Source organism: Ranitomeya variabilis, chromosome 4 (genome assembly GCF_051348905.1).
Source record: "Ranitomeya variabilis isolate aRanVar5 chromosome 4, aRanVar5.hap1, whole genome shotgun sequence".
NCBI lineage: Eukaryota > Metazoa > Chordata > Amphibia > Anura > Dendrobatidae > Ranitomeya > Ranitomeya variabilis.
In genome coordinates, this window is record NC_135235.1 from 134,136,345 (window position 1) to 134,158,825 (window position 22,481).

The 22,481-nt window shown below is 42.1% G+C and overlaps 2 protein-coding genes across 2 annotated transcripts in view; one reads left to right on the forward strand and one right to left on the reverse strand.

Moving 5' to 3' along the window:
* The window catches only part of CDH23 (cadherin related 23), a 1,745,895-nt gene that overhangs the window by 202,959 nt on the left and 1,520,455 nt on the right, over positions 1 to 22,481 (reverse strand). The gene's annotated exons all lie outside the window — the stretch shown is intronic.
* Positions 1 to 22,481, forward strand: part of VSIR (V-set immunoregulatory receptor) — a 78,273-nt gene that overhangs the window by 27,699 nt on the left and 28,093 nt on the right. Inside the window, exons 2-3 of the mRNA XM_077259284.1 lie at positions 15,397 to 15,762; positions 19,967 to 20,020. Coding sequence (XP_077115399.1) covers positions 15,397 to 15,762; positions 19,967 to 20,020 — 420 coding nt within the window. The remainder of the gene's footprint in view (positions 1 to 15,396; positions 15,763 to 19,966; positions 20,021 to 22,481) is intronic.

Sequence of the window (22,481 nt, forward strand, 5' to 3'; positions counted from 1 at the left end):
GTGGTCTACAACATCAGCAGTCTGTCCATTAACATGGTGCAATGTAAAGGGAACCTGTCAAGCAATTTGTGCTGCCCCTGGAAGTCTGTCTCTAATTCATGGTGCCTGTGGTTCAAGCAGCATGCATTGCCCAAAGGGTTTCCCACAAAGGGAATCAATTATCAAATAACAACCTATTGCTTAAACAATATGTTTGTGTGAAATGTATTTATTTCTGGAAATGAGTTTTTCTCGGTCTCCCATGACAGCACTACGGAGAGAGGGGATCCGCCCTTCGGGGACAGGAAACCTACAGATACATAAGGGCGGTACCTCTCCCTCGCATCAGTTGGTTTCCTGTCCCTGAACGGGGAACCTCTTTTCGGCAGTACCTGCAAGGAAGACGTCGTATCCAGGGACCGGGACCGGACAGTCGAGTTCTGGCAGCGAGGAGGCTCCTGCCGTGGCTGGTCCGGCACCCGAAGCTGCCACCGCTGAGACCGATGGGGTTTTCAGGGTGAGCGGGGGAGAGGCCGCCGCCAGACTCCGACGGACGAAGGGGCGCTGGTCACCCGGAGCTCCTGTGCCGGCTGCTGCACGGGCCGGGTGAAGAAAGATGGCCGCCGCTCCGGAAATGCGGCATCAACTTCCGGGTCATCTCCGCGCGCATGCGCGGCAATTTCTCCTCTCCCAGGGATGTGTGCAGGACCGGAAGTGACGGAAAACGCCGGAGCTGGCGTCGGATTTAAAAAGGGAGATGGTGCACACATGGTTGTCGCACTATCTCCCTTTAACTATGGAGGACAGCGATTCACAGCAGCTGCAGCCAAGGCAGCAGCATCATAAGAAAAATGACCCAAAGAGCTCCAGAAGTGGATCAAGCGGTCGATCCACACAGCGCAGCAGATCTGCTGCAAGGACTAACTCTCCTCCTCAAGAGGCTCCACTGCCAGATCCCGGCCCTCCTCCAGAACCGGTACCTGCCTCCACATCTGAATGGTGAGTGATCTCCGTGAAAGTACACATTTCCTATAATAGGGCTCCCTCTTCTCCCTTACTAGGGTAAGAAGAGCCTGGAGAAAAAGAAAAATAGAGTTTGTCCCACATGTAACAAAGCTTTGCTGGCAACCTGGGGAAAAAAGCTTTGTAAATCTTGTATCCAGCATTTGTTATGTGAAGAAACCCCTGACTTCGCTTCTGAACTTAAAACCATAATTAGATCGGAAGTTCAGAATGCCCTATTATCCTCCAAAAAGGGAAGGAAAAGGTGAAGGAGACGGTATATGCTCACTCTGTCCGATCCTCATCTGAGGATGCGGACTCTGATGATTCCAAATCCTCCCTATCTTCCTCTGACGAAGATTCGGGCCGTCACTGCTTCCCATTAGAGGAAGTGGACGCTTTGGTTAAAGCCGTCAGGGCCACCATGGGGGTTGAGGATCCCAGACCCGATAAAACGGCTCAAGACATTATGTTCGGAGGTCTGACAAAAAAAGCGGAGAGCTTTTCCATTAAACTCCAATGTCCAGACACTAATCAAAAAAGAATGGGAGAAACCGGACAGGAGAAATTCTTCAGTACCCTCGCTGAAAAGAAAGTATCCCTTCGATGATGAGGCGTCCACTTCTTGGGACAAGGCACCCAAATTGGACGTAGCAGTAGCCAAAGCTTCAAAAAAATTTGCGCTCCCATTTGAGGATATGGGTACCCTCAAAGACCCCTTAGACAAAAAAGCAGATACCTTTCTCAAAGGGGCTTGGGAATCGGCTGGAGGTAGCCTGAGGCCTGCAGTCGCAGCGACCTGCACCTCCAGGTCTTTGATGGTGTGGGTTGACCAGCTGGAAAGCCAGATCAAGTATGGATCACCCAGAAGTAAATTGTTAGACTCAATCCCTGCAATTAGAGCAGCAGCAGCTTTTCTAGCAGACTCCTCAGCGGACTCAGTACGTCTAACATCCAAGGCCGCTGCCCTCTCCAACGCGGCCAGAAGGACCCTATGGCTTAAAAGCTGGCCAGGGGATCTCCAAACCAAATTAAAGCTGTGTTCTATTCCATGCGAGGGAAACTTCTTATTCGGGGAAACCTTGGATGACATCCTCCAGAAAGCGGGAGACAAAAAGAAGGGGTTTCCAAATCTGGGACCAGCCCCATTTAAACAGTCCTTTCGGAATAGAAAATTTTTTCGTCGAAGACCTCCTAGAGACCAAAATAAATGGGAAGAGGGTAGAAGGCGAGATAGAGGCTACCTCTTTGGCAACACCTCCCGTGATAAGAAACCCACCAAATGACATTGTCCCTGCGGTGGGGGGAAGGCTCACCGCATTTCTTCCTGCTTCGAAGAAAATATCCAACAACACCTGGATTCTAAGACTCATACAATCTGGCCTAAAAATAGATTTCCTTTCCCTCCCCCCTCGAAATTATGTAGTAACAAAAATGAGGTCTTCGTCGGTAGAGCAAGCGGCACTAGAAAAAGAGATTATCTCCCTACTGCAGAAAGCTGTAATTCAGGAGATTCCTCCTCAAGAAATGGGGGAGGTTTTTTTCTCCCCTCTGTTTCTAGTACCAAAACCCGACGGGTCCTTTCGGACAATTATAAACTTAAGAAACCTAAACAATTATGTAAGAAATCCCAAATTCAAAATGGAGACAATAAAATCTACAATAAAAATTCTCTTTCCAAATTGCTACATGGTTGTGATAGATCTAACCGACGCATATTACCATGTGCCCATCCACGAGAATTCTCAAAAGTTTCTCAGGATGGCGGTGTCCATAAAGGGAAAAATAGGAAACTTCCAGTACAGGGCCCTCCCGTTCGGGATTTCTATAGCTCCACGGATATTCACGAAAATAGTAGCAGAGATGATGGCCCACATAAGGGAACAGAACATTATCATAGTCCCTTACTTGGACGATTTTCTTATTGCCAGCGACTCGGCTCAAAATTGCAGAGATCAGAGAGACCGAGTAATGACTACTCTGACGGAATTGGGTTGGCTCATAAATATAAAAAAATCAAAGTTGGAACCCTCTCAGGTACAGGAGTTCCTAGGGTTGACGTTAGACTCTCGGGTTCAAGAATGCCGGCTCCCGGTCCCCAAAAAAGACAAAATTTTGGCCATGATAGCACAAACACTGCAAAACCCCTCCATGACTCTAAGGAGGGCAATGTCTCTACTGGGGTCTCTATCCTCATGCCTGCCGGCGATACCCTTTGCACAATTCCACACAAGGGAGCTTCAGTGGCACATACTAGAATGGCAGGTAATTTTAAAAAACAATTTGGAAAGCAGGGTCACTCTAAATTCCTCCGTTATTCATTCCCTCCTCTGGTGGGGAAAGAGCCAGAATATTTCAAAAGGGATTCCTTGGGTACCCAAAATATCTTGGGTAATAACAACCGATGCGAGTCCCAGGGGGTGGGGGGCCCACATGGGAAACAGAGTGACTCAGGGCAACTGGTCAATTCAGGAACTATCAGCATCCTCAAATCAAAAAGAACTGGGCGGTGTATCAGGCTCTCCTATCATTTCTTCCCTACATTCGAGGACATCATGTCCGAATTTTCTCGGACAATATAGTGACAGTAGCCTACATAAATCACCAGGGGGGAACAAGGTCTCGGTTACTGATGAATTCCTCCGCCAAAATTCTCCGCCTTGCAGAAACGAATCTACTTTCCCTTTCCGCACTACATATTCTAGGTTCAAAAAACGAGAAAGCAGACTACCTGAGTCGAACTCAGTTGAGACAAGGCGAATGGTCCCTGAATCAGTCTGTCTACAACCAGATCACGAAAATGTGGGGAACCCCAACAATAGACCTGTTCGCCAATCACAAAAACAAAAAAGTAAACAAATTTTGTTCTCTAAGCCCAGAAGGGAATCCCCAGGCTCTGGATGCTTTTCTCATTCCATGGACACACAAACTAACTTGCGCTTTTCCACCAACCATTCTAATTCCGGCGGTCATCCGCAAGGTCAGAGAGGACAAAACAAAGATGATCCTTATTGCCCCATTCTGGCCAAAAAGGACATGGTTTTCCTGGCTAAGGATGCTATCGGTCTCAGACCCATGGGTTCTACCGAATCTGCCAGACCTATTACAGCAAGGACCGATCCTCCACCCACAGGAGACGAACTTGCATTTGACAGCCTGGCTTTTGAACGGGAACTGTTAATAAAAAGAGGCTTTTCAGACAACTTGGTTGCAACATTATTAAAATGTAGCAAACCTATTACTACTAAAATATATGGCAAAACATGGAAAAAATTCTTGTCTGTATCCAAAGTCAAAATCCAGGACGGACCTTCAATTAATAAGATACTTGAGTTCCTACAAAAAGGGCTGGAACAAGGATTAGCGGTTAGTACTCTTAAGGTGCAGATAGCAGCCCTGGGTGCTCTCTATAACCAGAATATAGCAGCCAACCCATGGATAATAAGATTCGTTAAAGCGGTAACAAGATCAAAACCTGTAGTTACCCAAAAGATGCCCTCATGGGACCTAAATTTAGTCCTTTCAGCATTATCTGGTCCACCATTCGAACCTATAGACACGATTTCCATAAAAATACTGTCACTTAAAACCATTCTTCTAGTAGCCTTAACATCGGCGCGCAGAATAAGCGATATTCAAGCCCTATCCTCTAACCCTCCTTTTACAAAAATATTGGATGATAGAGTTACTCTTAGACCTGACCCGGCCTATCTGCCAAAAGTGGCGTCTAAATTCCATAGGTCACAGGAGATATCCCTTCCGTCCTTCTGCCCGAACCCTAGAAATAGGAAAGAACAGAACTTCCATAATTTAGATGTCAGAAGATGCCTAGTCCAATACCTAGATTCCACTAGGGAGTATAGGAAGGAAGGCTCTCTGTTTGTTTGTTTCCAGGGTCCCAGAAAAGGATTTCGGGCATCTAAAGGCACTTTGGCAAGGTGGATAAAAGAGGCAATAGCGTTGGCATATTCATCTACGGGAAACGCGATCCCGGACGGTATAAGAGCGCACTCCACAAGAGCAGTTGCTACCTCATGGGCTGAGAGGTCAGAGGTATCAATAGAACAGATCTGTAAGGCGGCCACCTGGTCATCACCGTCAACCTTTTTTAGACACTATAGACTAAATCTAGCCTCTATGTCTGACCTAACCTTCGGTCGAAGGGTTCTTGAGGCGGTGGTCCCTCCCTAAGCTTAGTCTCTGCAATTCTCTCCGTAGTGCTGTCATGGGAGACCGAGAAAGTCATAGTTACTCACCGATAACGGTGTTTCTCGGAGCCCATGACAGCACTCGCTTATTTCCCTCCCATCACGAGTGCGGTGAGCACCTTTAATTACATATGATTTATATAATGTATATATTACAATTTAGGCACGGGGTTCCTTTTTAGTTAACAAATGTTATAATATGGTATTTTCTCTATTGTAAACTAACCTGGAGGTCCTCCGATGCTCTGTAAACCAACTGATGCGAGGGAGAGGTACCGCCCTTATGTATCTGTAGGTTTCCTGTCCCCGAAGGGCGGATCCCCTCTCTCCGTAGTGCTGTCATGGGCTCCGAGAAACACCGTTATCGGTGAGTAACTATGACTTTCTCCATATAACAATCTATTAAAAATCAAAATAGAAATCTTGCCATTTCCACGTTGGCCACTGGAGTTTTTTAGACTGCAACTTGCTTTTGTTTCAAGAAATACATGTACATTAGCCACATTGAACAAATTCTGACCCTATCTTTTGTACTGAAGCATATAATGAGCATGTGCAAATGTCATGGCGAAGGGAGAGGGAACTGTGACATCGCCTAACCTGCGTTATCACCTGTGTATAGAAGCGCTATCTGCCATTGTAATCCGCCTGTGATGATGAGAATTCTTGCTGAAAACTCTTCCTGAAAAGAAAGTAATCTAACACCATAAAACGGAAAAGTGTGAAAATAGCAAGAGCTCTGAATTTGTTTCTTGTAAAAAGCATAATATTAAAAAAAAATTAATTTCCAAAAACAATTATATGCAAAACAAAAAAAACTGAGTTTTAAGCAATAATTAATTTTCTGATAGCTTCCCTTTAAACAGTATGTCACCTTTTGATCTTTTTCAGACATTTATTGTTCATGTCTTATGTCAGGAGTTAGAAACACACCAACAGGCCACTGAATGTAATGTTGTACTCGCATTCCTGTTTTAATATCCAATCTAATTAAACAAATGATTTCTTGTTTCCCACTCCTAGAAGGCGCATACAAAATGACAGATGTCAGAAACCACATGAGGTTTGCACAACCTTTAGACAAGTTTACCTTGCAAGCTTCCTGTGCAGCCACTTAGTAGTATGCGGTTACATCCTCAGCACACGGTACCAGATCTACTCTCAGAAAGGTCTCCTGAGACACGTCTCTTTGTATTGCTTAGGACTCTCACGTTATTCATTGAAATGAAACCTTTCACACCAGGTTTTATAAATGTAACATTGTTGGCTGGAGTCAGCAGAGAATGGTATGCAATCTTTGCACTGCGGCAGTTGCTGGGTGCAACCTTTATAGGTGTATGGGCCAATCTTGTGATAAAGCAGTTATTCTTCTCGAAATATTCAGTGTCCTTATTGGAAACACCTTTGTCTATTTGGATGCTATTGACTTTACCTGTTTAGATGCATCTTTTATATATTTTTCTTGCCTGTATATCTGGTTCACTCTGGAGATTCCTTCCTTTTTGGGATCTATGATGTTCCTTTCGTCTTTGACAATAATGGGGTCTTATTATTGCTTTTTGGGAGGAATAAAGTGCACACTAATATTGGATATATGCTCATATTTGCTGATTTGGGATCATCCGATTTAGTGGGACTTGCGCTGAGCCTTTGCCATTATCACTCTATATACATACTACATAATTTTTACCGTACTTTAAAGTGAAACTCAGTGACCGGCCCCCTATTTTACATAATGTATATCTTATTGTTTTACAAAAAAAAATTACATCCATCATGCCGGAGGTGACACTTGCGCTGTAGCATGATCGGATCTATAATATCCATATTTTTATTTTATTTAGTTATATAAATTTCTTTAGAAAAAAATTTTTTTTCCTCAAAATGGCACTGACGCGCCTGCGCAGTAGCATAATTCGGAACGCGATAGATGCTACCGCGAGGCGGTGCCATTTCGCTAGAGGAAAAAAAAATTCTCTCCACTAAAAAAAGCACCTGCACAATAGCATCTATCGGCGACATAAGCCATACAGATGCATATGTAATCAGAGTACCACATGAAGACCCCCACAGGCTGCCCCGGAGCATGAGAACCCCATTAACTGAAAATAAAGATTAAACAACAACCACAAGACGGATTTCATCACCCCAGATATCATTGTAATCAGTATAACGGCGCCGACCTGACACTGTAGATTACTGAGCACAATCCTGCTGACAGGTTCCCTTGAAATTAATTGATTCATATCTTGGTTGACACATACAGAGATTGATTAGTATCTCCTGTTTTGGAGGCTTTTTCAGATCGTTCATTTTCTATCTCCAATTCACCTTCCACTTTATTGTGATAACCTTTATCGGTGTTTGACACGTACCAGAGCCTTGCTATGGAGGTCATTGCTTACAAACTGAATACCATTATTTTTTTAAACAAAATAAATGCACATTAACACATAACATGCATTAACAAGCCATACCATTGCTCCCCATTCCTTGACTTCATATGGAGATTACCCTCCTTAGGGCTTCAGTCTCCTTTTTGTGTGTGCGAAGCTTAGCTCCTTCTGGTAGCACTAATTATGCCTATTCTACCGCCAATGTACGTAGGTGAGTTGTGTATGAGAGATGTGAGCATGGATCTCTGTACAAGCAATTGTAAACCGGTTAGGCCTCTTTCACACTTCCGTCTTTTAGCTCCCGTCGATTTTTGAAAAAACAGGATCCTGCAAATTCTTCCATAGACTTGTATTAGTGACGGATGGCCATCCGTTTCATCTGTCGTGCACTGGATCAGTCAGGAAAATAGTTGTCCATCGGGCGGAGCAAAAGTTCAGAGGAATGTTTTTTCTGCACGTCGGAAAATTGCTCAGCGACTGGTCCTGCGCTGTCTGTCGTTGGCTATAATGGAAGCCTATGGACGCAGGATCCATCGCTGATCGTGAAAAACAGGAATCCAGTGACGTATCCCGTTTTTCTATTCTGAGCATGCCTGGAAGGATTTTCTAGTCAGGGGAATCTTCTCTCTCTCTCTCTTCAATTTTACACATTGAACATTGAAATTCAGGCAGCGCCTAAGGCCTCTTTCACATTTCCGTCTTGAGACGGCCATCATGGTGCGACGTATCGACGGACGTTGTGAAACGGATATAACGCATCCAGTAATCCGACGGATGCATCGACTGTGGTAGGACCTGAATTTCAATTCAGCAACTTCTGGAGAGAGAGAGAGATTGATGGTCAGCTATGGATCCTGCGTCCATAGGCTTCCATTATAGCCGACGACTGACAGCGCAGGACCCGTCGCTGAGCGATTTTCCAACATGCAGATAAAACGTTCCTCTGAACGTTTTCTCTGCACTACGGACCTCTATTTTCCGACGGATCCAGTGCACGACGGATGAAACGGATGGCCATCTGTCACAATCCGTCGCTAATACAAGTCTATAGGAAAAAACAGGATCCTGCAGAAAAATTTGCAGGATCCTGTTTTTTCAAAACTCGACGGATTTTGACGGGAGACAAAAGACAGAAGTGTGAAAGAGGCCTAATTCGATGCATCCGTCACGACACAGGATCCGTTGCATCCGTTTTCCACTATTTTTCAGACATCCGTCGATATGTCGCAATGACGCATTCTGACGGACGCCTGCCGAAGGAAGTGTGAAAGAAACCTAACTCACTATCCTCTCCTTGCCTCTCTTGCCTGACCAGCTGCATGTAGATGGTCCAGGAAGGAAGATGCAGTGGATGAACCTTTAGGTAGTTACCTCACTGTACCTTAATGGTGATGTAGAGATGTCAGAGAAGATGAAGGGATAACGTAGAAGATGGAGGATGAAGGATAGAGGTAACAGGAGAATCTTCTCTTTAGCTCTGATGCACAATTCTACCAAGATGGCACTGACCAGAAAGAAAAGATGTGCGAAAGGAAATAGGAGGAGTTGCAGAGAGAAGCATGATGGGTAATGATAATGTCTGCTTCAGATACATGAAAGCATATAATAACATTGGTCAGTAGATGGCGGCAAGTGGCTACAGACTGTGTAACCAGCATAACATTACAGAATGAATCAGACCTAGTACAGTATATCACAGTATATAGCTGGAAGCTCTAAAGTGGATGGATGGGCGGCACAACGACATTGTCCCAAGGGACACCAAAGACTTTGTTCAGACACACCGTTTCTTTCTGCTGCCAAAACCTGCTCTCTTGGTGATAATAATGCAAGTTTTGCTGTGTTTTTGCTGCATTTTTTGTGTGGATTAAATTGTGATTGGCCTACAGTACATGTATAATAAAGTTAGCTTTATTCACTAAAAACAGAGCAAAAAAAGGTTTGTTGTGTTCTTTGAAGCATTTTTGCACTTTCTCACTGCTTTCTATGGTGAAGAAATGCTGCAAAAGTGTTGAATTGACTTGATTCCAATTTTTAAAAAAATGGTGCAGTGCTCAATTTCAGTGAGCATGTCTTCTTTCAGTATTTTTGCAGCATGTTTTTAGCCCATAGAAAGCAAAGAGAACGTGTAGAAATGCTGCAACAAAGCAGTTAATAGGTTTTGCTGCATTTTTGCAAGGTTTTTTTTACTGCAATATTGGTAAATAAAACTAACTTTACTAACCATGTACTATAAACAAAACAAATGTAAATTTGTTTTTACTGCTAAGAGGCCAGATTTTGGCTGCAGAAAAAATGGTGTGTCTAAAACGCAGATTGTTTCTTAAGAAAAACACAGCAAAAAATACACTGTAAAAACTCTAAGGGTATGTTTCCACGTTCAGGAAACGCTGCTTGTTTGATGCTGCGCAGCGCTGCAGCGTCAAACAAGCAGCGTCCAGATGTTCCTGCATAGTGGAGGGGATTTGATGAAATCCTGTCTCCACTATGCGTGGAAACCCGCACGCGGCGGCCCTGCGACTACGGACATGCTGCGCGTCTTTTCAGATCGCAGCATGTCCGTACACCTTGCGGGGACGCAGCGTCCCCGCAAGGCATATCACAGGGCCCTATGGGAGAGAGCGATCATCCCGGATGTGAAGAGTTAACACATCCGGCATGATCGCGTCCCAGAAAGGGGGCGGGGCTTAGCGCCGAGCGGCTTCGCCGCTGCGGCGATACCGCCGCCCATCCGTACCGTGGAGACATAGCCTTAGGCTATGTGCACACGTCAGGATTTCTTGCAGAAATTTCCTGAACAAAACCGGACATTTTCTGCAAGAAATCCGCATGCGTTTTTTTTTTGCTGATTTTTTGCGTTTTTTTCTGCAGGTTCTGGGATGCAATAATATAGTGGGAAATCTGCAAAAAATCTGCAAAATTAATGAACATACTGCGTTTTTTACCGCAATGCTTTTTTTTCGCGAGAAAAAAACAACATATGCACAAAAATTGCGGAATACATTATAAATGATGGGATGCATATGTATGCGTTTTTTAAGCATTTTTATAGTGAAAAACATGCAAAAAATCCTGAACGTGTGGACACAGCCTTAGTGAGCATGAGGACTATGCCAGACTTTCAGACATGTTGCGGGGAAGGGAGTGCCTGGCAAAAAAAAAGGTTTGTTTTGTAAATCTTCAGTAGGATCTTTTTAGACTTCATAATCTAAAAAAGCAACGTCTGTAAGAATATCTAGCAACAAGCAAAGATAGACAAAAGCAGATTGTAGTTCTGACTTGTGTGCTCATCGTCTCCATTGTATCAACAGTTGTTCTGCATTAAGGAACTAGGATTAGGAAATATCCTGTATTGCGGTTAAGAACAATTAAGCTCAATATACAAGATGGCCAAAAACACGGATCGAGCAGGGCAGAGGGTTCTTTCAATGTCTATCACTACTGTACATAGTCAGCTTAATGGGATATTCCTTGATCCCTGTTTTTAATAAGTTGGTTACCAAGAGGAAGAGACAATTGGGTAAGCTGGCCGTACTCTTGTCTTGCTCTCAGCGCTTTCTTTTATACATTGCTTTTTTACTGCGTTTTTTTTTTCTGCAGCCAAAACTTTATCTCCTGGCAGTAAAAAAGCTGCAGTGAAAATGTAGATTTTGCTGCCTTTTTTCACATTTTATGGCTTCATTGTTTGCTCCATTGTCTAGGATTCCAAAGTTCAGTTTTTCTTCCACTTCACAAGCATAAAAAGTACAATTTATTAAGCCACCAATGCAAGATATATGTGAAACCATAAAACATTTTGGGAAAAAATTATTGAAAAAATAGTGACTATTCTGAACAAAAAAAGCTGTATTAATATATGAAGTGTAGCTATGAACTAAAGGTACCGTTACACTAAACGACTTACCAGCGATCACGACCAGCGATACAACCTGGCCGTGATCGTTGGTAAGTCGTTGTGTGGTCGCTGGGGAACTGTCACACAGACAGCTCTCTCCAGCGACCAACGATCAGGGGAACGACTTCGGCATCGTTGAAACTGTCTTCAACGATGCCGAAGCCCCCCTGCAGCACCCGGGTAACCAGGGTAAACATCGGGTTAGTAAGTGCAGGGCTGCGCTTAGTAACTCGATATTTACCCTGGTTACCATTGTAAAAGTAAAAAAAAAACACTACATACTCACATTCTGATGTCTGTCACGTCCCCCGGCGTCCACAGGGTTACGCGCTGCTTCTCAGAGCTTCCTGCACTGAATGTGTCAGCGCCGGCAGTAAAGCCGGTAACCAGGGTAAATATCGAGTTACTAAGCGCAGCCCTGCACTTAGTAACCCGATATTTACCCTGGTTACAAGTGAACACATCGCTGGATCGGCATCACACACACAGATCCAGCGATGACAGCGGGTGATCAGCGACCAAATAAAGTTCTGGACTTCTAGCTCCGACCAGCGATATCACAGCGGGATCCAGATCGCTGCTGCGTGTCAAACACAACGAGATCACTATCCAGGACGCTGCAACGTCACGGATCGTCGTCGTTCTCGCTGCAAAGTCGCTTAGTGTGAAGGTACCTTAAGGTTATATGGGTTAATTTGCAAATACACAATTGCAAATGTAAAAACATCAGGGGGAAGTTGAATTGGTCAGGCATTGTTTACTTAAACACATTGGTAGGGCATTGCTTACTTCTACACTTCTCACTAACTTAATTAAACTATACTTTGAGTCAGGAGATAAAAAATCACAAAAAAATGGGTTTCACATCAAGCTGCACCTGCTTTTTTTCCCCAACAAGGCTTCAAAAGCTGATAGCAACAATTTTGCTGCATTTTAGCACTTACTCATTGCTTTATATGGGCTATAAAATGCTACAAAATTGCTGAAACAATTGAAATGCTGCAGTTTTCAAAAACACAGTAGTTTTCCAATTTAGCCAGGAAAAAAAATGAGCATGAGATTTCGCAAAACTTTGGCTGCTACTGTAAAAAGCACCTTTTAATTTGCATAAAAAGCAACTAAAAACAAAGCAAAAATGCGATATGTGAACATTGCTTGACAGTGTATTAGTTAATTTCTTGCTATTTCAAAGAGCTTTGTACTCCTTCTGCCCTTTCTCATCTCCTCCCTCCGGAGCTTTGAGTTTACCTTCATCACAGAACAAGAAGTCCTAGTTTAATTCTGAAAAGTGGGGATCTCAGACATAAGACCCCAACTTCTATGGCCATTCCTACGGTTACACTATGAAAAGAAAAGTTCTTGTAACTGCATTGAAAACATACGGTACTGCGTTTTCTCACCTGCATTATGGTCAGAATTTTTAGATCTCGAGATTCTAAAATCTTTTATGCCTACTGGTAAATATGGTGTTAGCTTAGGTCACGACTAGCTATCTCCTAGTTAGTCTGGCATCCTTAGAGCAAGCCTTAGAATAAGCAATACTTATGTCAATAGTGTTAAATTTTCCAACTATCAAGAATGCTATATACCAGTAAAGGCCCCGTCTCACTTAGCGACGCTAAAGCGATCCCGACAACGATACGACCTGTCAGGGATCGTTGCTGCGTCGCTATGTGGTCGCTGGTGAGATGTCAAACAGTGAGATCTTCCAACGATCGCTGCTGCGATCTCACTGTTTGACATCTCACCAGCGACCTGTAGCGACCTGTACAACGATGTCACATGGGAGCCATTATGACGATTCAGTGTCTGAGTCGTCAACGAGGTCGTTGGTAAGGTGTCAAACACAGCAATGTGTGCTACCCAGCGGGACCTCAACGATCAAAAAAAGGTCCAGGCCATTCCGACACAACCAGCGATCTCACAGCAGGGGCCTGGTCGCTGCTACGTGTCACACATAGCGAGATCGCTACTGAGGTCGCTGTTGCGTCACAAAACTTGTGACTCAGCAGCGATCTCGCTAGCGTTCTCGCTTAGTGAGACGGGGGCTTTACACCTAGAAATGTAGCTACCACATATAGTATGCACAGTTTAGATTGGATCAGAGAAATTAAAATCTCAAAAGAATTATGGGATGTCTTGAAAGAAATTCTGTTGCTATTGTGGCCACTGAATAATGCCTCAGACAGTTGGTTATGTGCACAGTATGGCAGTGAGGCCGTTCCATCCCTCCCAGCTGATTTTTCACGATGATTTATATGCTTAGATCTAGGGCTCCTTTTTTGTACATATTTGGAGGTCTATGTGAAAGATGACCTCATTTGTAGAGACTTTTAAATAGTGTTTTCTCCCTCTTGTGACAGAGGAAAAATATTCTGTTAAAAGCAGTAGGTAATAAAATGCTTTTAGCTCTCCAAACCAGAGACCACCTTTATAGAATATTTTGCTCACAAGTCAAGGACTGTAAAAACCCTTTATTTATGTAGCATAAAGCAAATAATACGTTCATTCATTTACTCTCATTTTCTTTTTAGAAAACCTACTCCTAAGCACAGACTTTTGTCGGAACATGCCGACATGTCAAATAAAAACCAATGACAAAACAGCGGTACAAAAGTATGTCGCTAGTTCATTTGTGGTCTCACTAAAAGAAGGTCAAATAAGCAATTGTGAAATCTTCACGTAAACGGGATGTAACGACCAGATCTGTCCAGTGTTTAAAGGGAAGTGTTCACCAAAGTACACATATTGATTAAAATCAGCACGACCAGCTCTATCCTCACCTACTGTATCCTCACCCATCCCTTGTAGATTGTGAGCCTTCGCGGGCAGGGTCCTCTCTCCTCCTGTACAAGTTATGACTTGTATTGTTCAAGACTATTGTACCTGTTTTTATTATGTATACCCCTCCTCACATGTAAAGCACCATGGAATAAATGGCGCTATAATAATAAATAATAATAATAATAGGTCTCTCTTTAGTCCGAGAACAGGGGTGTGCTCCTTCTAGTAGCAGTCATGTCCACAAGAAGAAGTAAATACACGCTGATCCTCTCCTGTACAACCTATGCCATGTGTCATACAAGGAGCAGAGGCAGAGCACTGCATTGATTTATTCAGTACTGCCATGGTCACTAGCCCCTTCACCATATCAACTTGATAGTGTCATGACCCCTGCAACTTTTTCATGCTGGATTGTCACCTGTCTCCTCAGCCTGAGAAAAGCATCCATATGATCACAGCTGTACTTGCATCTTCTTGGTGACATGACCGCTACTAGAAGGGAGCAGGCCCCGTTATTGGACTAAACAAAGGCAGATATCAGGTACAGTCTGCCACAGCCTGTGCCCCCTCTTTTCAGGTTGGCTGTTCCTTACAGGGGGGAGATGCACACTGGTGTGCAATGTAATGTCCCAGATGGGAGGGGGAGCAGTGAGGAGCAGCTAATGTCATGGGGAATTACAAGGGCTATAATGATAATTAAAGTGCACTGGGCATCTCCTCTTTATAGTGTATGAGTGCAGGAACAGTACACCATTTTTTTTTAATCTTCCCGGAATATGCCTTTAAGTCTGACCTGACCAAATTCAAATCACTTCAATTTACATATTACAGACGTGGAATAGTAAAAGTGCACAATAAGTGTTTTTTATAACTTTTTAAGATTTCTATATTATTATTATCATTATTAATAAGATTATATGCAATAACGCTATGATGGTTTATATTTTTTACTTCTGAACCGTCCTTGTTAAGTGTTCTGTTTTTAAAACTATATATAATATCTGTAAATATCTTTAGATACAAAAATCTTTGTCATTGTGCATTTAAACTGAAATCCTCTTCAGATGTCTGAGATTCACAAATTTCTACAATTTAAACTTACAATCTGCTTTGTTTTCTTATTTTCTTCCAGATCAGATAGATGCATACTCATTATCTGCTCAATACATAAAGTATATTTGTCCGGAAGGCCAGAATGTGAGCCTCACATGCACCATCACTGGACACCCAAAGGAACAACATGAACAAGTGACCATACATTGGAGTCATACTAGGGAAAGAAACCCAAACTGCACTGAGACAAAACGTTTGGGGAACGGAACAGACAGTGACTTTCACAAAACGCATAATAGAGGCCTCCTACACGGCAAGGTGTTCCACAAATCTCTTGTGAACGTTTCAGAAGTGAACAGTGGAGGGTACTGCTGTTTTCTGGAGGAGATGGGTAACAAACATTATCGCCATATATCCCACAGTTACATAGACTTTGAGGTGAAAGGTAATGTTTACTTTTGATACATTGCTATAATGACAACTAAAACACATTTCCCTTTTGGTCATAATCTAAAGATTATAAATAAATAAGCCAGTGTATGCTACTATTCCCTCGTAATGCAGATGAGACTTCTACATATAAGTGAGAACTGTCATGTACTAAAAGGGAACATGGTCCTTGAAGAACTATTCCTCCTGAATTCATGATATCATGCATGCTCAATTCAGCAGAGCATCTATGGGTTCACATTGAAAGACACCTTTGATGGTTGCCCATCTTCCTTGAGAACAAAGCCTTAGGTATGGTAAAATTCGACATGCTTGATACGTTAAAAAAAAAAAGGCTCCTGCGACACTTTGGAGAAATGGCTGTACCACTGGTTCCATGATTTATCCGTTCTGTGCTGCAAGTGAAGCTGGATGTCGCATACTAAACCCAGCACAATACACAGCGTCTACACCAAACAGAAGTTGTCTGCATAGCTTTCACGCAACAGTTCTCAACTATCATGCCACAGAGCAAGACAGCAATGGAGGCTAGAAAGGAGGTCTATCCTTTTCTAGCAATGATGAGTTATACTTTTGTGTTGGATGAAATAATAGCCAGAAATCTGTCTGGAGATCACATGTGTAACGCCATGAAAAGGCCTTTAAAACGGAATGTTGGACTTCCAGGATTATGGTGTAGTATAATGTATGATAGCAGGGACTCCTCTAGTGTTCATTCTGGATACACTAACAGCTCATTGTTACATAGACAAAATAATGCTTCCATAATGAAATCAGTTTCTCCTAAGTGTCCTAGGAGCCATTTTTTAAAATAACGATACCAGGACACATTATCCTAGTGTTTCTTTTTCAATGTTGAGGTCGGTATGTTGCCATTAACCAGATTAACATATATCGTATCTGACAAATATACTGTAAACAATATTCTCTCTGAAAAGATTTTACAGGTTGAACAAAAAGAAAGGTTAATTTATGATGGAATGTTAGACAACTTTCTACTTTGTCATCTAAAATGTTATTCCCATCTGAACCTTCCACAGCCGATACTGTAATAATTCTGTACAGCTCTGACCACTGGTCTCAGCCACTTTCATCTATAGCTGTAGCTCTGAGTTACAAGCTCCCATAATTCCCATTCATTTTGATGCAAGTTACAGAAACAGCATATTTTATTGGCTGTTCCTGCAGCCCAACTTCAAGTGGTCTGAGCTGGATTTAGTTATTCCCTTCTTAGCCATAAAAGGCTAAGATGGAAATATCTCTTTAAGGAGACTGTCACTGTTTACTTCCAGTAGAAACAAAACTCTTTTGTCATGTGAGGCACACATAGGTGCAGGAACCGCTTATATAATATAAAAATATATTAATAATTTGTATATATTTTTTTTTACAGTGAACAATCTTTATTTAGTAAAATTGGACTACCTCTAGGTATTGCAACACATTCTGTTACTTAACAGTATTAACTCCAAAGAAATACTTACTAGGCATGACCATCATGCAAGGGACTGTCTCCATGTTCAGTTTAGGAAAAATCATTAGTAAAGAGAATGGTCTCATTGATATTTAGTATCTAAATATTTGTAATTGTATTATCCATTTTGGTCAACTAATTTTACAGGGAAAATGACAATTTAAAGTAAAAATCCATACAGTTTTTTGATTAATATTGATGGCTTATCATTAAGATATTTAATGAATGAGCTCAGAAATCAGCAGAACAAAGGGCAGACACCCCCTCTGCTGTAATACACTGTGTGGTTTGCCTAGTGCTGCAGTTTATGGTGTAGCGCAACTGTCTGTTGGATCTGAAGAGCTGCAATACTAGGTACAACCACATTTATGTTAAGTAGATGTGGTTTCCAGTATCATCTCTATGATGATGGCACCCAATTATACACCTCTTCCCCTGACATCACCCCACACTAATACAAAATACCAGGGATTGTCTTCACACTGTCTCCAACATAATGTTCTTCCTCTACCTTAAACTGCAACTTTCCAGAACTGAGCTTCTCATGTTTCCTTCCTCTACTTACCTACCTATACCTGATATTGCAATTTCCTTGGGTGGCTCAGCCATAACTCCCAAGCAGTACGTTCACTGTCTTCAGGTCATATTTGACACAAAACTGTCCTTCGTTCCCCATATCCGATTGCTAACTCACTCATATTACCTGCATCTTAAAAACATCCCCAGAATCTGACCTTTTCTCACTTTTAAAGCTGCAAAAATTGTTACTGTCGCTCTTATTTATGCTCGTCTGAACTACTGCAACTGTTAAATGATGAGTCTCCTGCTAACCATACTTTCTACTCTTCAATCCATCTTGAATGTGGCAGTGAGTCGTATTTGACTGTTTTCCAATCCACTTTAAAGTAAAATATACAGTAAATGTCAAGTCCTCTTTCTCTCTGAAGAGGCAATTGCACGGCGAATAAACATCTTACCTTGACAAGCCAGAGCTGGTAGGTCACTCTCCACAAGGAGAAGCCTTACCCCTTAGACCCCTCTCACTCACCCACAAAGTTCTCCTCACTTCTGCATCACTCTACAGTATATCTCCTCCCTCATCTCTGTCTATCACCCAACCCATGCTTTGCGGTTTGCAACTGATCCTAAGACTAATAAGCACAAAAATAAAATTTGGGAAGAGCCTCACCATGTGGTAAATGTAGTGCTGCTCCTTTTTAACCCCTTCATGACCTTGGGATTTTCCTTGTTGGTTTTTTGCTCCCCTTCTTCTCAGAGCCATAACTTTTTTATCTTTCCGTCAATATGGCCATGTGAGGGCTTATTTTTTGCAAAACAAGTTGTACTTTTGAACAACATCATTGGTTTTAGCATGTTGTGTACTAGAAAGCGGAAAAAAAACTCCAAGTGCGGTGAAATTGCAAAAAAGTACAATCCCACACTTGTTTTTTGATTGGATTTTTTACTAGGTTCACTAAATGCTTAAACTGACCTGTAATTATGATTCTCCAGGTCATTACGAGTTCATAGACACCAAACATGTCTAGGTTCTCTTTTATCTAAGCGGTAACAAAAAATTCCAAACTTTGTTAAAAAAAAAAAAAAAATTGCGCCGTTTTCCGATGCCCATAGCCTCTCCATTTTTCATCATCTGGGGTCGGGTGAGGGCTTATTTTTTGCATGCTGAGCTGGCGTTTTTATTGATAGAGTATTCGTGCGGATACGTTCTTTTGATCACCCGTTATTGCATTTTAATGCAATGTCACGGTGACCAAAAAAACGTAATTCTGGCGTTTCTAATTTTTTTCTCGCTATGCCGTTTAGCGATCAGGTTAATCCCTTTTTTTTTTTATAGATCAGGCGATTCTGAACGCGGCGATACCAAATATGTGTCGGTTTGATTTTTTTTATTGATTAATTTTGAATGGGGCGAAAAGGGGGGTGATTTAAACTTTCATATTTTTTTTATTTCTTTCACATTTTGTTTAACTTTTTTTTTTTACTTTTGCCATGCTTCAATAGCCTCCATGGGAGGCTAGAAACTGGTACCACTCGATCGGCTCTGCTACATCAGATCGCTGCTATGCAGCAGAAATGCAGGTGTGCTATGAGCGCCGACCACAGGGGATCGCTCACAGCAGGCCTGCATCAGTAACCATAGAGGTCTCAAGGACCTCTATGGTTACCGTTCTGACGCATCGCTGACCCCCGATCATGTGACGGGGTCAGCGATGCGCTCATTTCCGGCCGCCCGGCCGGAAGCGCTGGTTAAATGCCGCTGTCAGCGTTTGACAGCGGCATTTAACTAGTTAATAGTGGCGGGTGAATCGCGATTTCACCCGCCACTATTGTGGGCACATGTCAGCTGTTCAAAACAGCTGACATGTCCCGGCTTTGATGCGGGCTCACCGCGGAGCCCTGCATCAAAGCAGGGGTACTGACATCGGACGTACTATCCCGTCCGAGGTCAGAAAGAGGTTAAACATCATGGATCGAATACCGATGACCTCCGGCGAAAGCTGACAAAAAAGGAAGAAAAGGATCTCATGGCCGCATGGATAAAAAATATGTAACTTTATTTCGCATAATTAAAAAGTGTCCAGACAATTAAAAACCATTGCCCATTTTAGATATCGTGCTTTTCATGTACTATACTAAGGGAAGCCTAGACTATGCAGGTCTTAAAAATTGAATTCACATTTAATTTATTTTTCTTATATTTTAGATGACCCAAATCTCCAGACATGTTCGTTTCAGTCACGTGAGGAGGACAATGATGGTGAGGGAATATATACTTTTTTTTCTATGCCATTGTTAAGATACTATTGTTAACAGAATCTGAATGCTTTTAAGCATGTGTCTTAATTATACACTGGCATTATTCAACCCTCATTGCAAACTTGGTTTAATAGCAAAATGTGTAAACTTTCTACTGTTTGAAATAAACTGATCAAACAAGAACAATCTGGTCAATACAACTACCGTAATTTAAGTAATTTCTCCAAATTCAACACAAAAGGTCTCTTTCAATGACTACTGAAATCTCCGAATTATTCAAACCCTTCACAAGTGTCTCATCTTACTCTCGCTATGATGAAGGGTTTTTCTACACATAAGAATTGGGGGTTTTTAATATGTGCACATTCTGCCACTTTTTTATCCTGTATAATTAAAGGGCAAGTTTTGACTACTTTCCTTTGGTATATTGGAGAGCATCTCCTTTGGACTATTGAGTCTAGTCTTACTAGTTAGTAGAGCACCTTTGGCTTTTATGACCTGCTATAAATGTGCTGCATAGCCAGACACTAGTTTCTGGCAGCATTACTGAGAAATCTTAGCCCAATGTTCATGAGCAATGGCCTCCTGTTCATTAATATTATTTGTTTGTGTGCTGTAACAGACTTCTTAAAATTCCTGTAAAGATTCTTTATGGGGTTCAATTTTGGAAATCCAAAATCCAATCTAAAATGTTCTAGGACTTCTTCAATCAATGTAAGGGTGTGGACTATATTGCCCTGCTGTTGTCCCTGAAGACAACAATCACGTAATGTAGATAATGTCTTGCGTTTTATATATGCATATAGTGTCACGTGAAATGTGAACTATGTGCTGTGGTTTTACTGTATGTTGCAAATAGACAGATATGGTAGTGAACAGCATAGGGTAAGAGATAGATTAGGGCATACGATAAGAATAGGCTGAGTAGTTGTGATAGTATAGTAATAGAAGTTGGCTCAAGGTACAGGTATAAAATACAGTTAATGTTTTGACCTAGCCCACCGTGGGAGGAGGTTAGTAAGGTTAGAAAAGTGACTTACTTCCTGATAGTCAGATAGGAAAGTACAGTAACAAGGTCAAGTGGAATGGGCTGCTAAGGCAGCATATACCATACATTGAAGGCAGTGAGAGACCAAACTAATTTCTCATGGGGACATTCTGGCAACATCAGGCTCGGCGTGGGGGCAGATGGGTGCATCATATCCTCTGGCACACAGGGGAAGAAGGATGTGGAACTGTTCGAAGGGCAAGTGGTCAAACCTGGGTGCACTGCAGAACTGAACAGGAAGTTCCTGGGACTGACAGTCAGCGGGCTTAGGGATAGCCCAGGAGGAAGGAATGGTAGCGCTGAAGATGTATTATGCTAAGTTAGGAATGCAAAGTGTTGTGCCCTATCCCACATGTTACAACCTGACGAACTTGAACTGACCAGTAAATGTTTGCTTGTTGCAATGAACCTGGTGTTCCCTGAGATGTGTGCGGGAGCTCCTGAAGATGAAAGCCTACAAGCAGCAAAAGCCTGCAGCCTACAAGTGAGTGTGGTGCACCCCACACCTGGCAGCATAATGGGATTAGGATTCTGTTTTCCTGTAAAGTGTCAAGACTAACTGGACAGCAGCTCGGTCAGGACTACAGCTCTAGCAACTTTATACCAAGCCTTGGTGGACTTTTGACACTAGCCCGAAATGATATAGGTAGCATTTCTGTTTAACAAAGCTATGTTATGCTGATAAGTTTTGAAGCATTTGATGGGCTGATATGGCCTTTTCCCAGTTCTCTCCCCCCAGCATGCCCATTTGGTGGAGCCGATTCAGCCTGTCCTGAAAACATCAAAAGTCACAGTGTCTTTGTGCCACTATCTGTTGTGCAAAAATGTAGTGACCTTTCAAAGCTTTGTATTGTCGATAGCTGCTACTGCGCAGGCGCGGCAGGCGACATTTTAAAATAGATTTTTTTTTAATACTCAGGAAAACATAAAGCAGCACAGTAAACATGCAATTATGCTGTACAACAGGTGCCACGGCTGGCTCCTGCCTGCAGAAGTCTTTTTAAAATATGTACAGTTGTGGCCAAAAGTATTGACACCCCTGCAATTCTGTCAGATAATACTCAGTTTCTTCCTGAAAATGATTGCAAACACAAATTCTTTGTTATTATTATCTTCATTTAATTTGTCTTAAATGAAAAAAACACAAAAAGAATTGTCCTAAAGGGGTCATTCCATATCAAGTGATCCAAATATGAATATTTTTTTTACCTTAAGTCTTTAGATTTTTTTTATTTTTTGTTTTTATGAAGTACAACTTTAGTTAATTACAAATTAAAAGTTTAAAATTTTTTTCTTCATCAGTTAATTTTTTACAGATTTTTAAAGTTTTGAAAAAGCATGGATTTTGGCCTGGTATGGCTTTACATTTTTTATCATATCTCGGGCTAGAATTAAGATATAGAGGTGCGAGAGG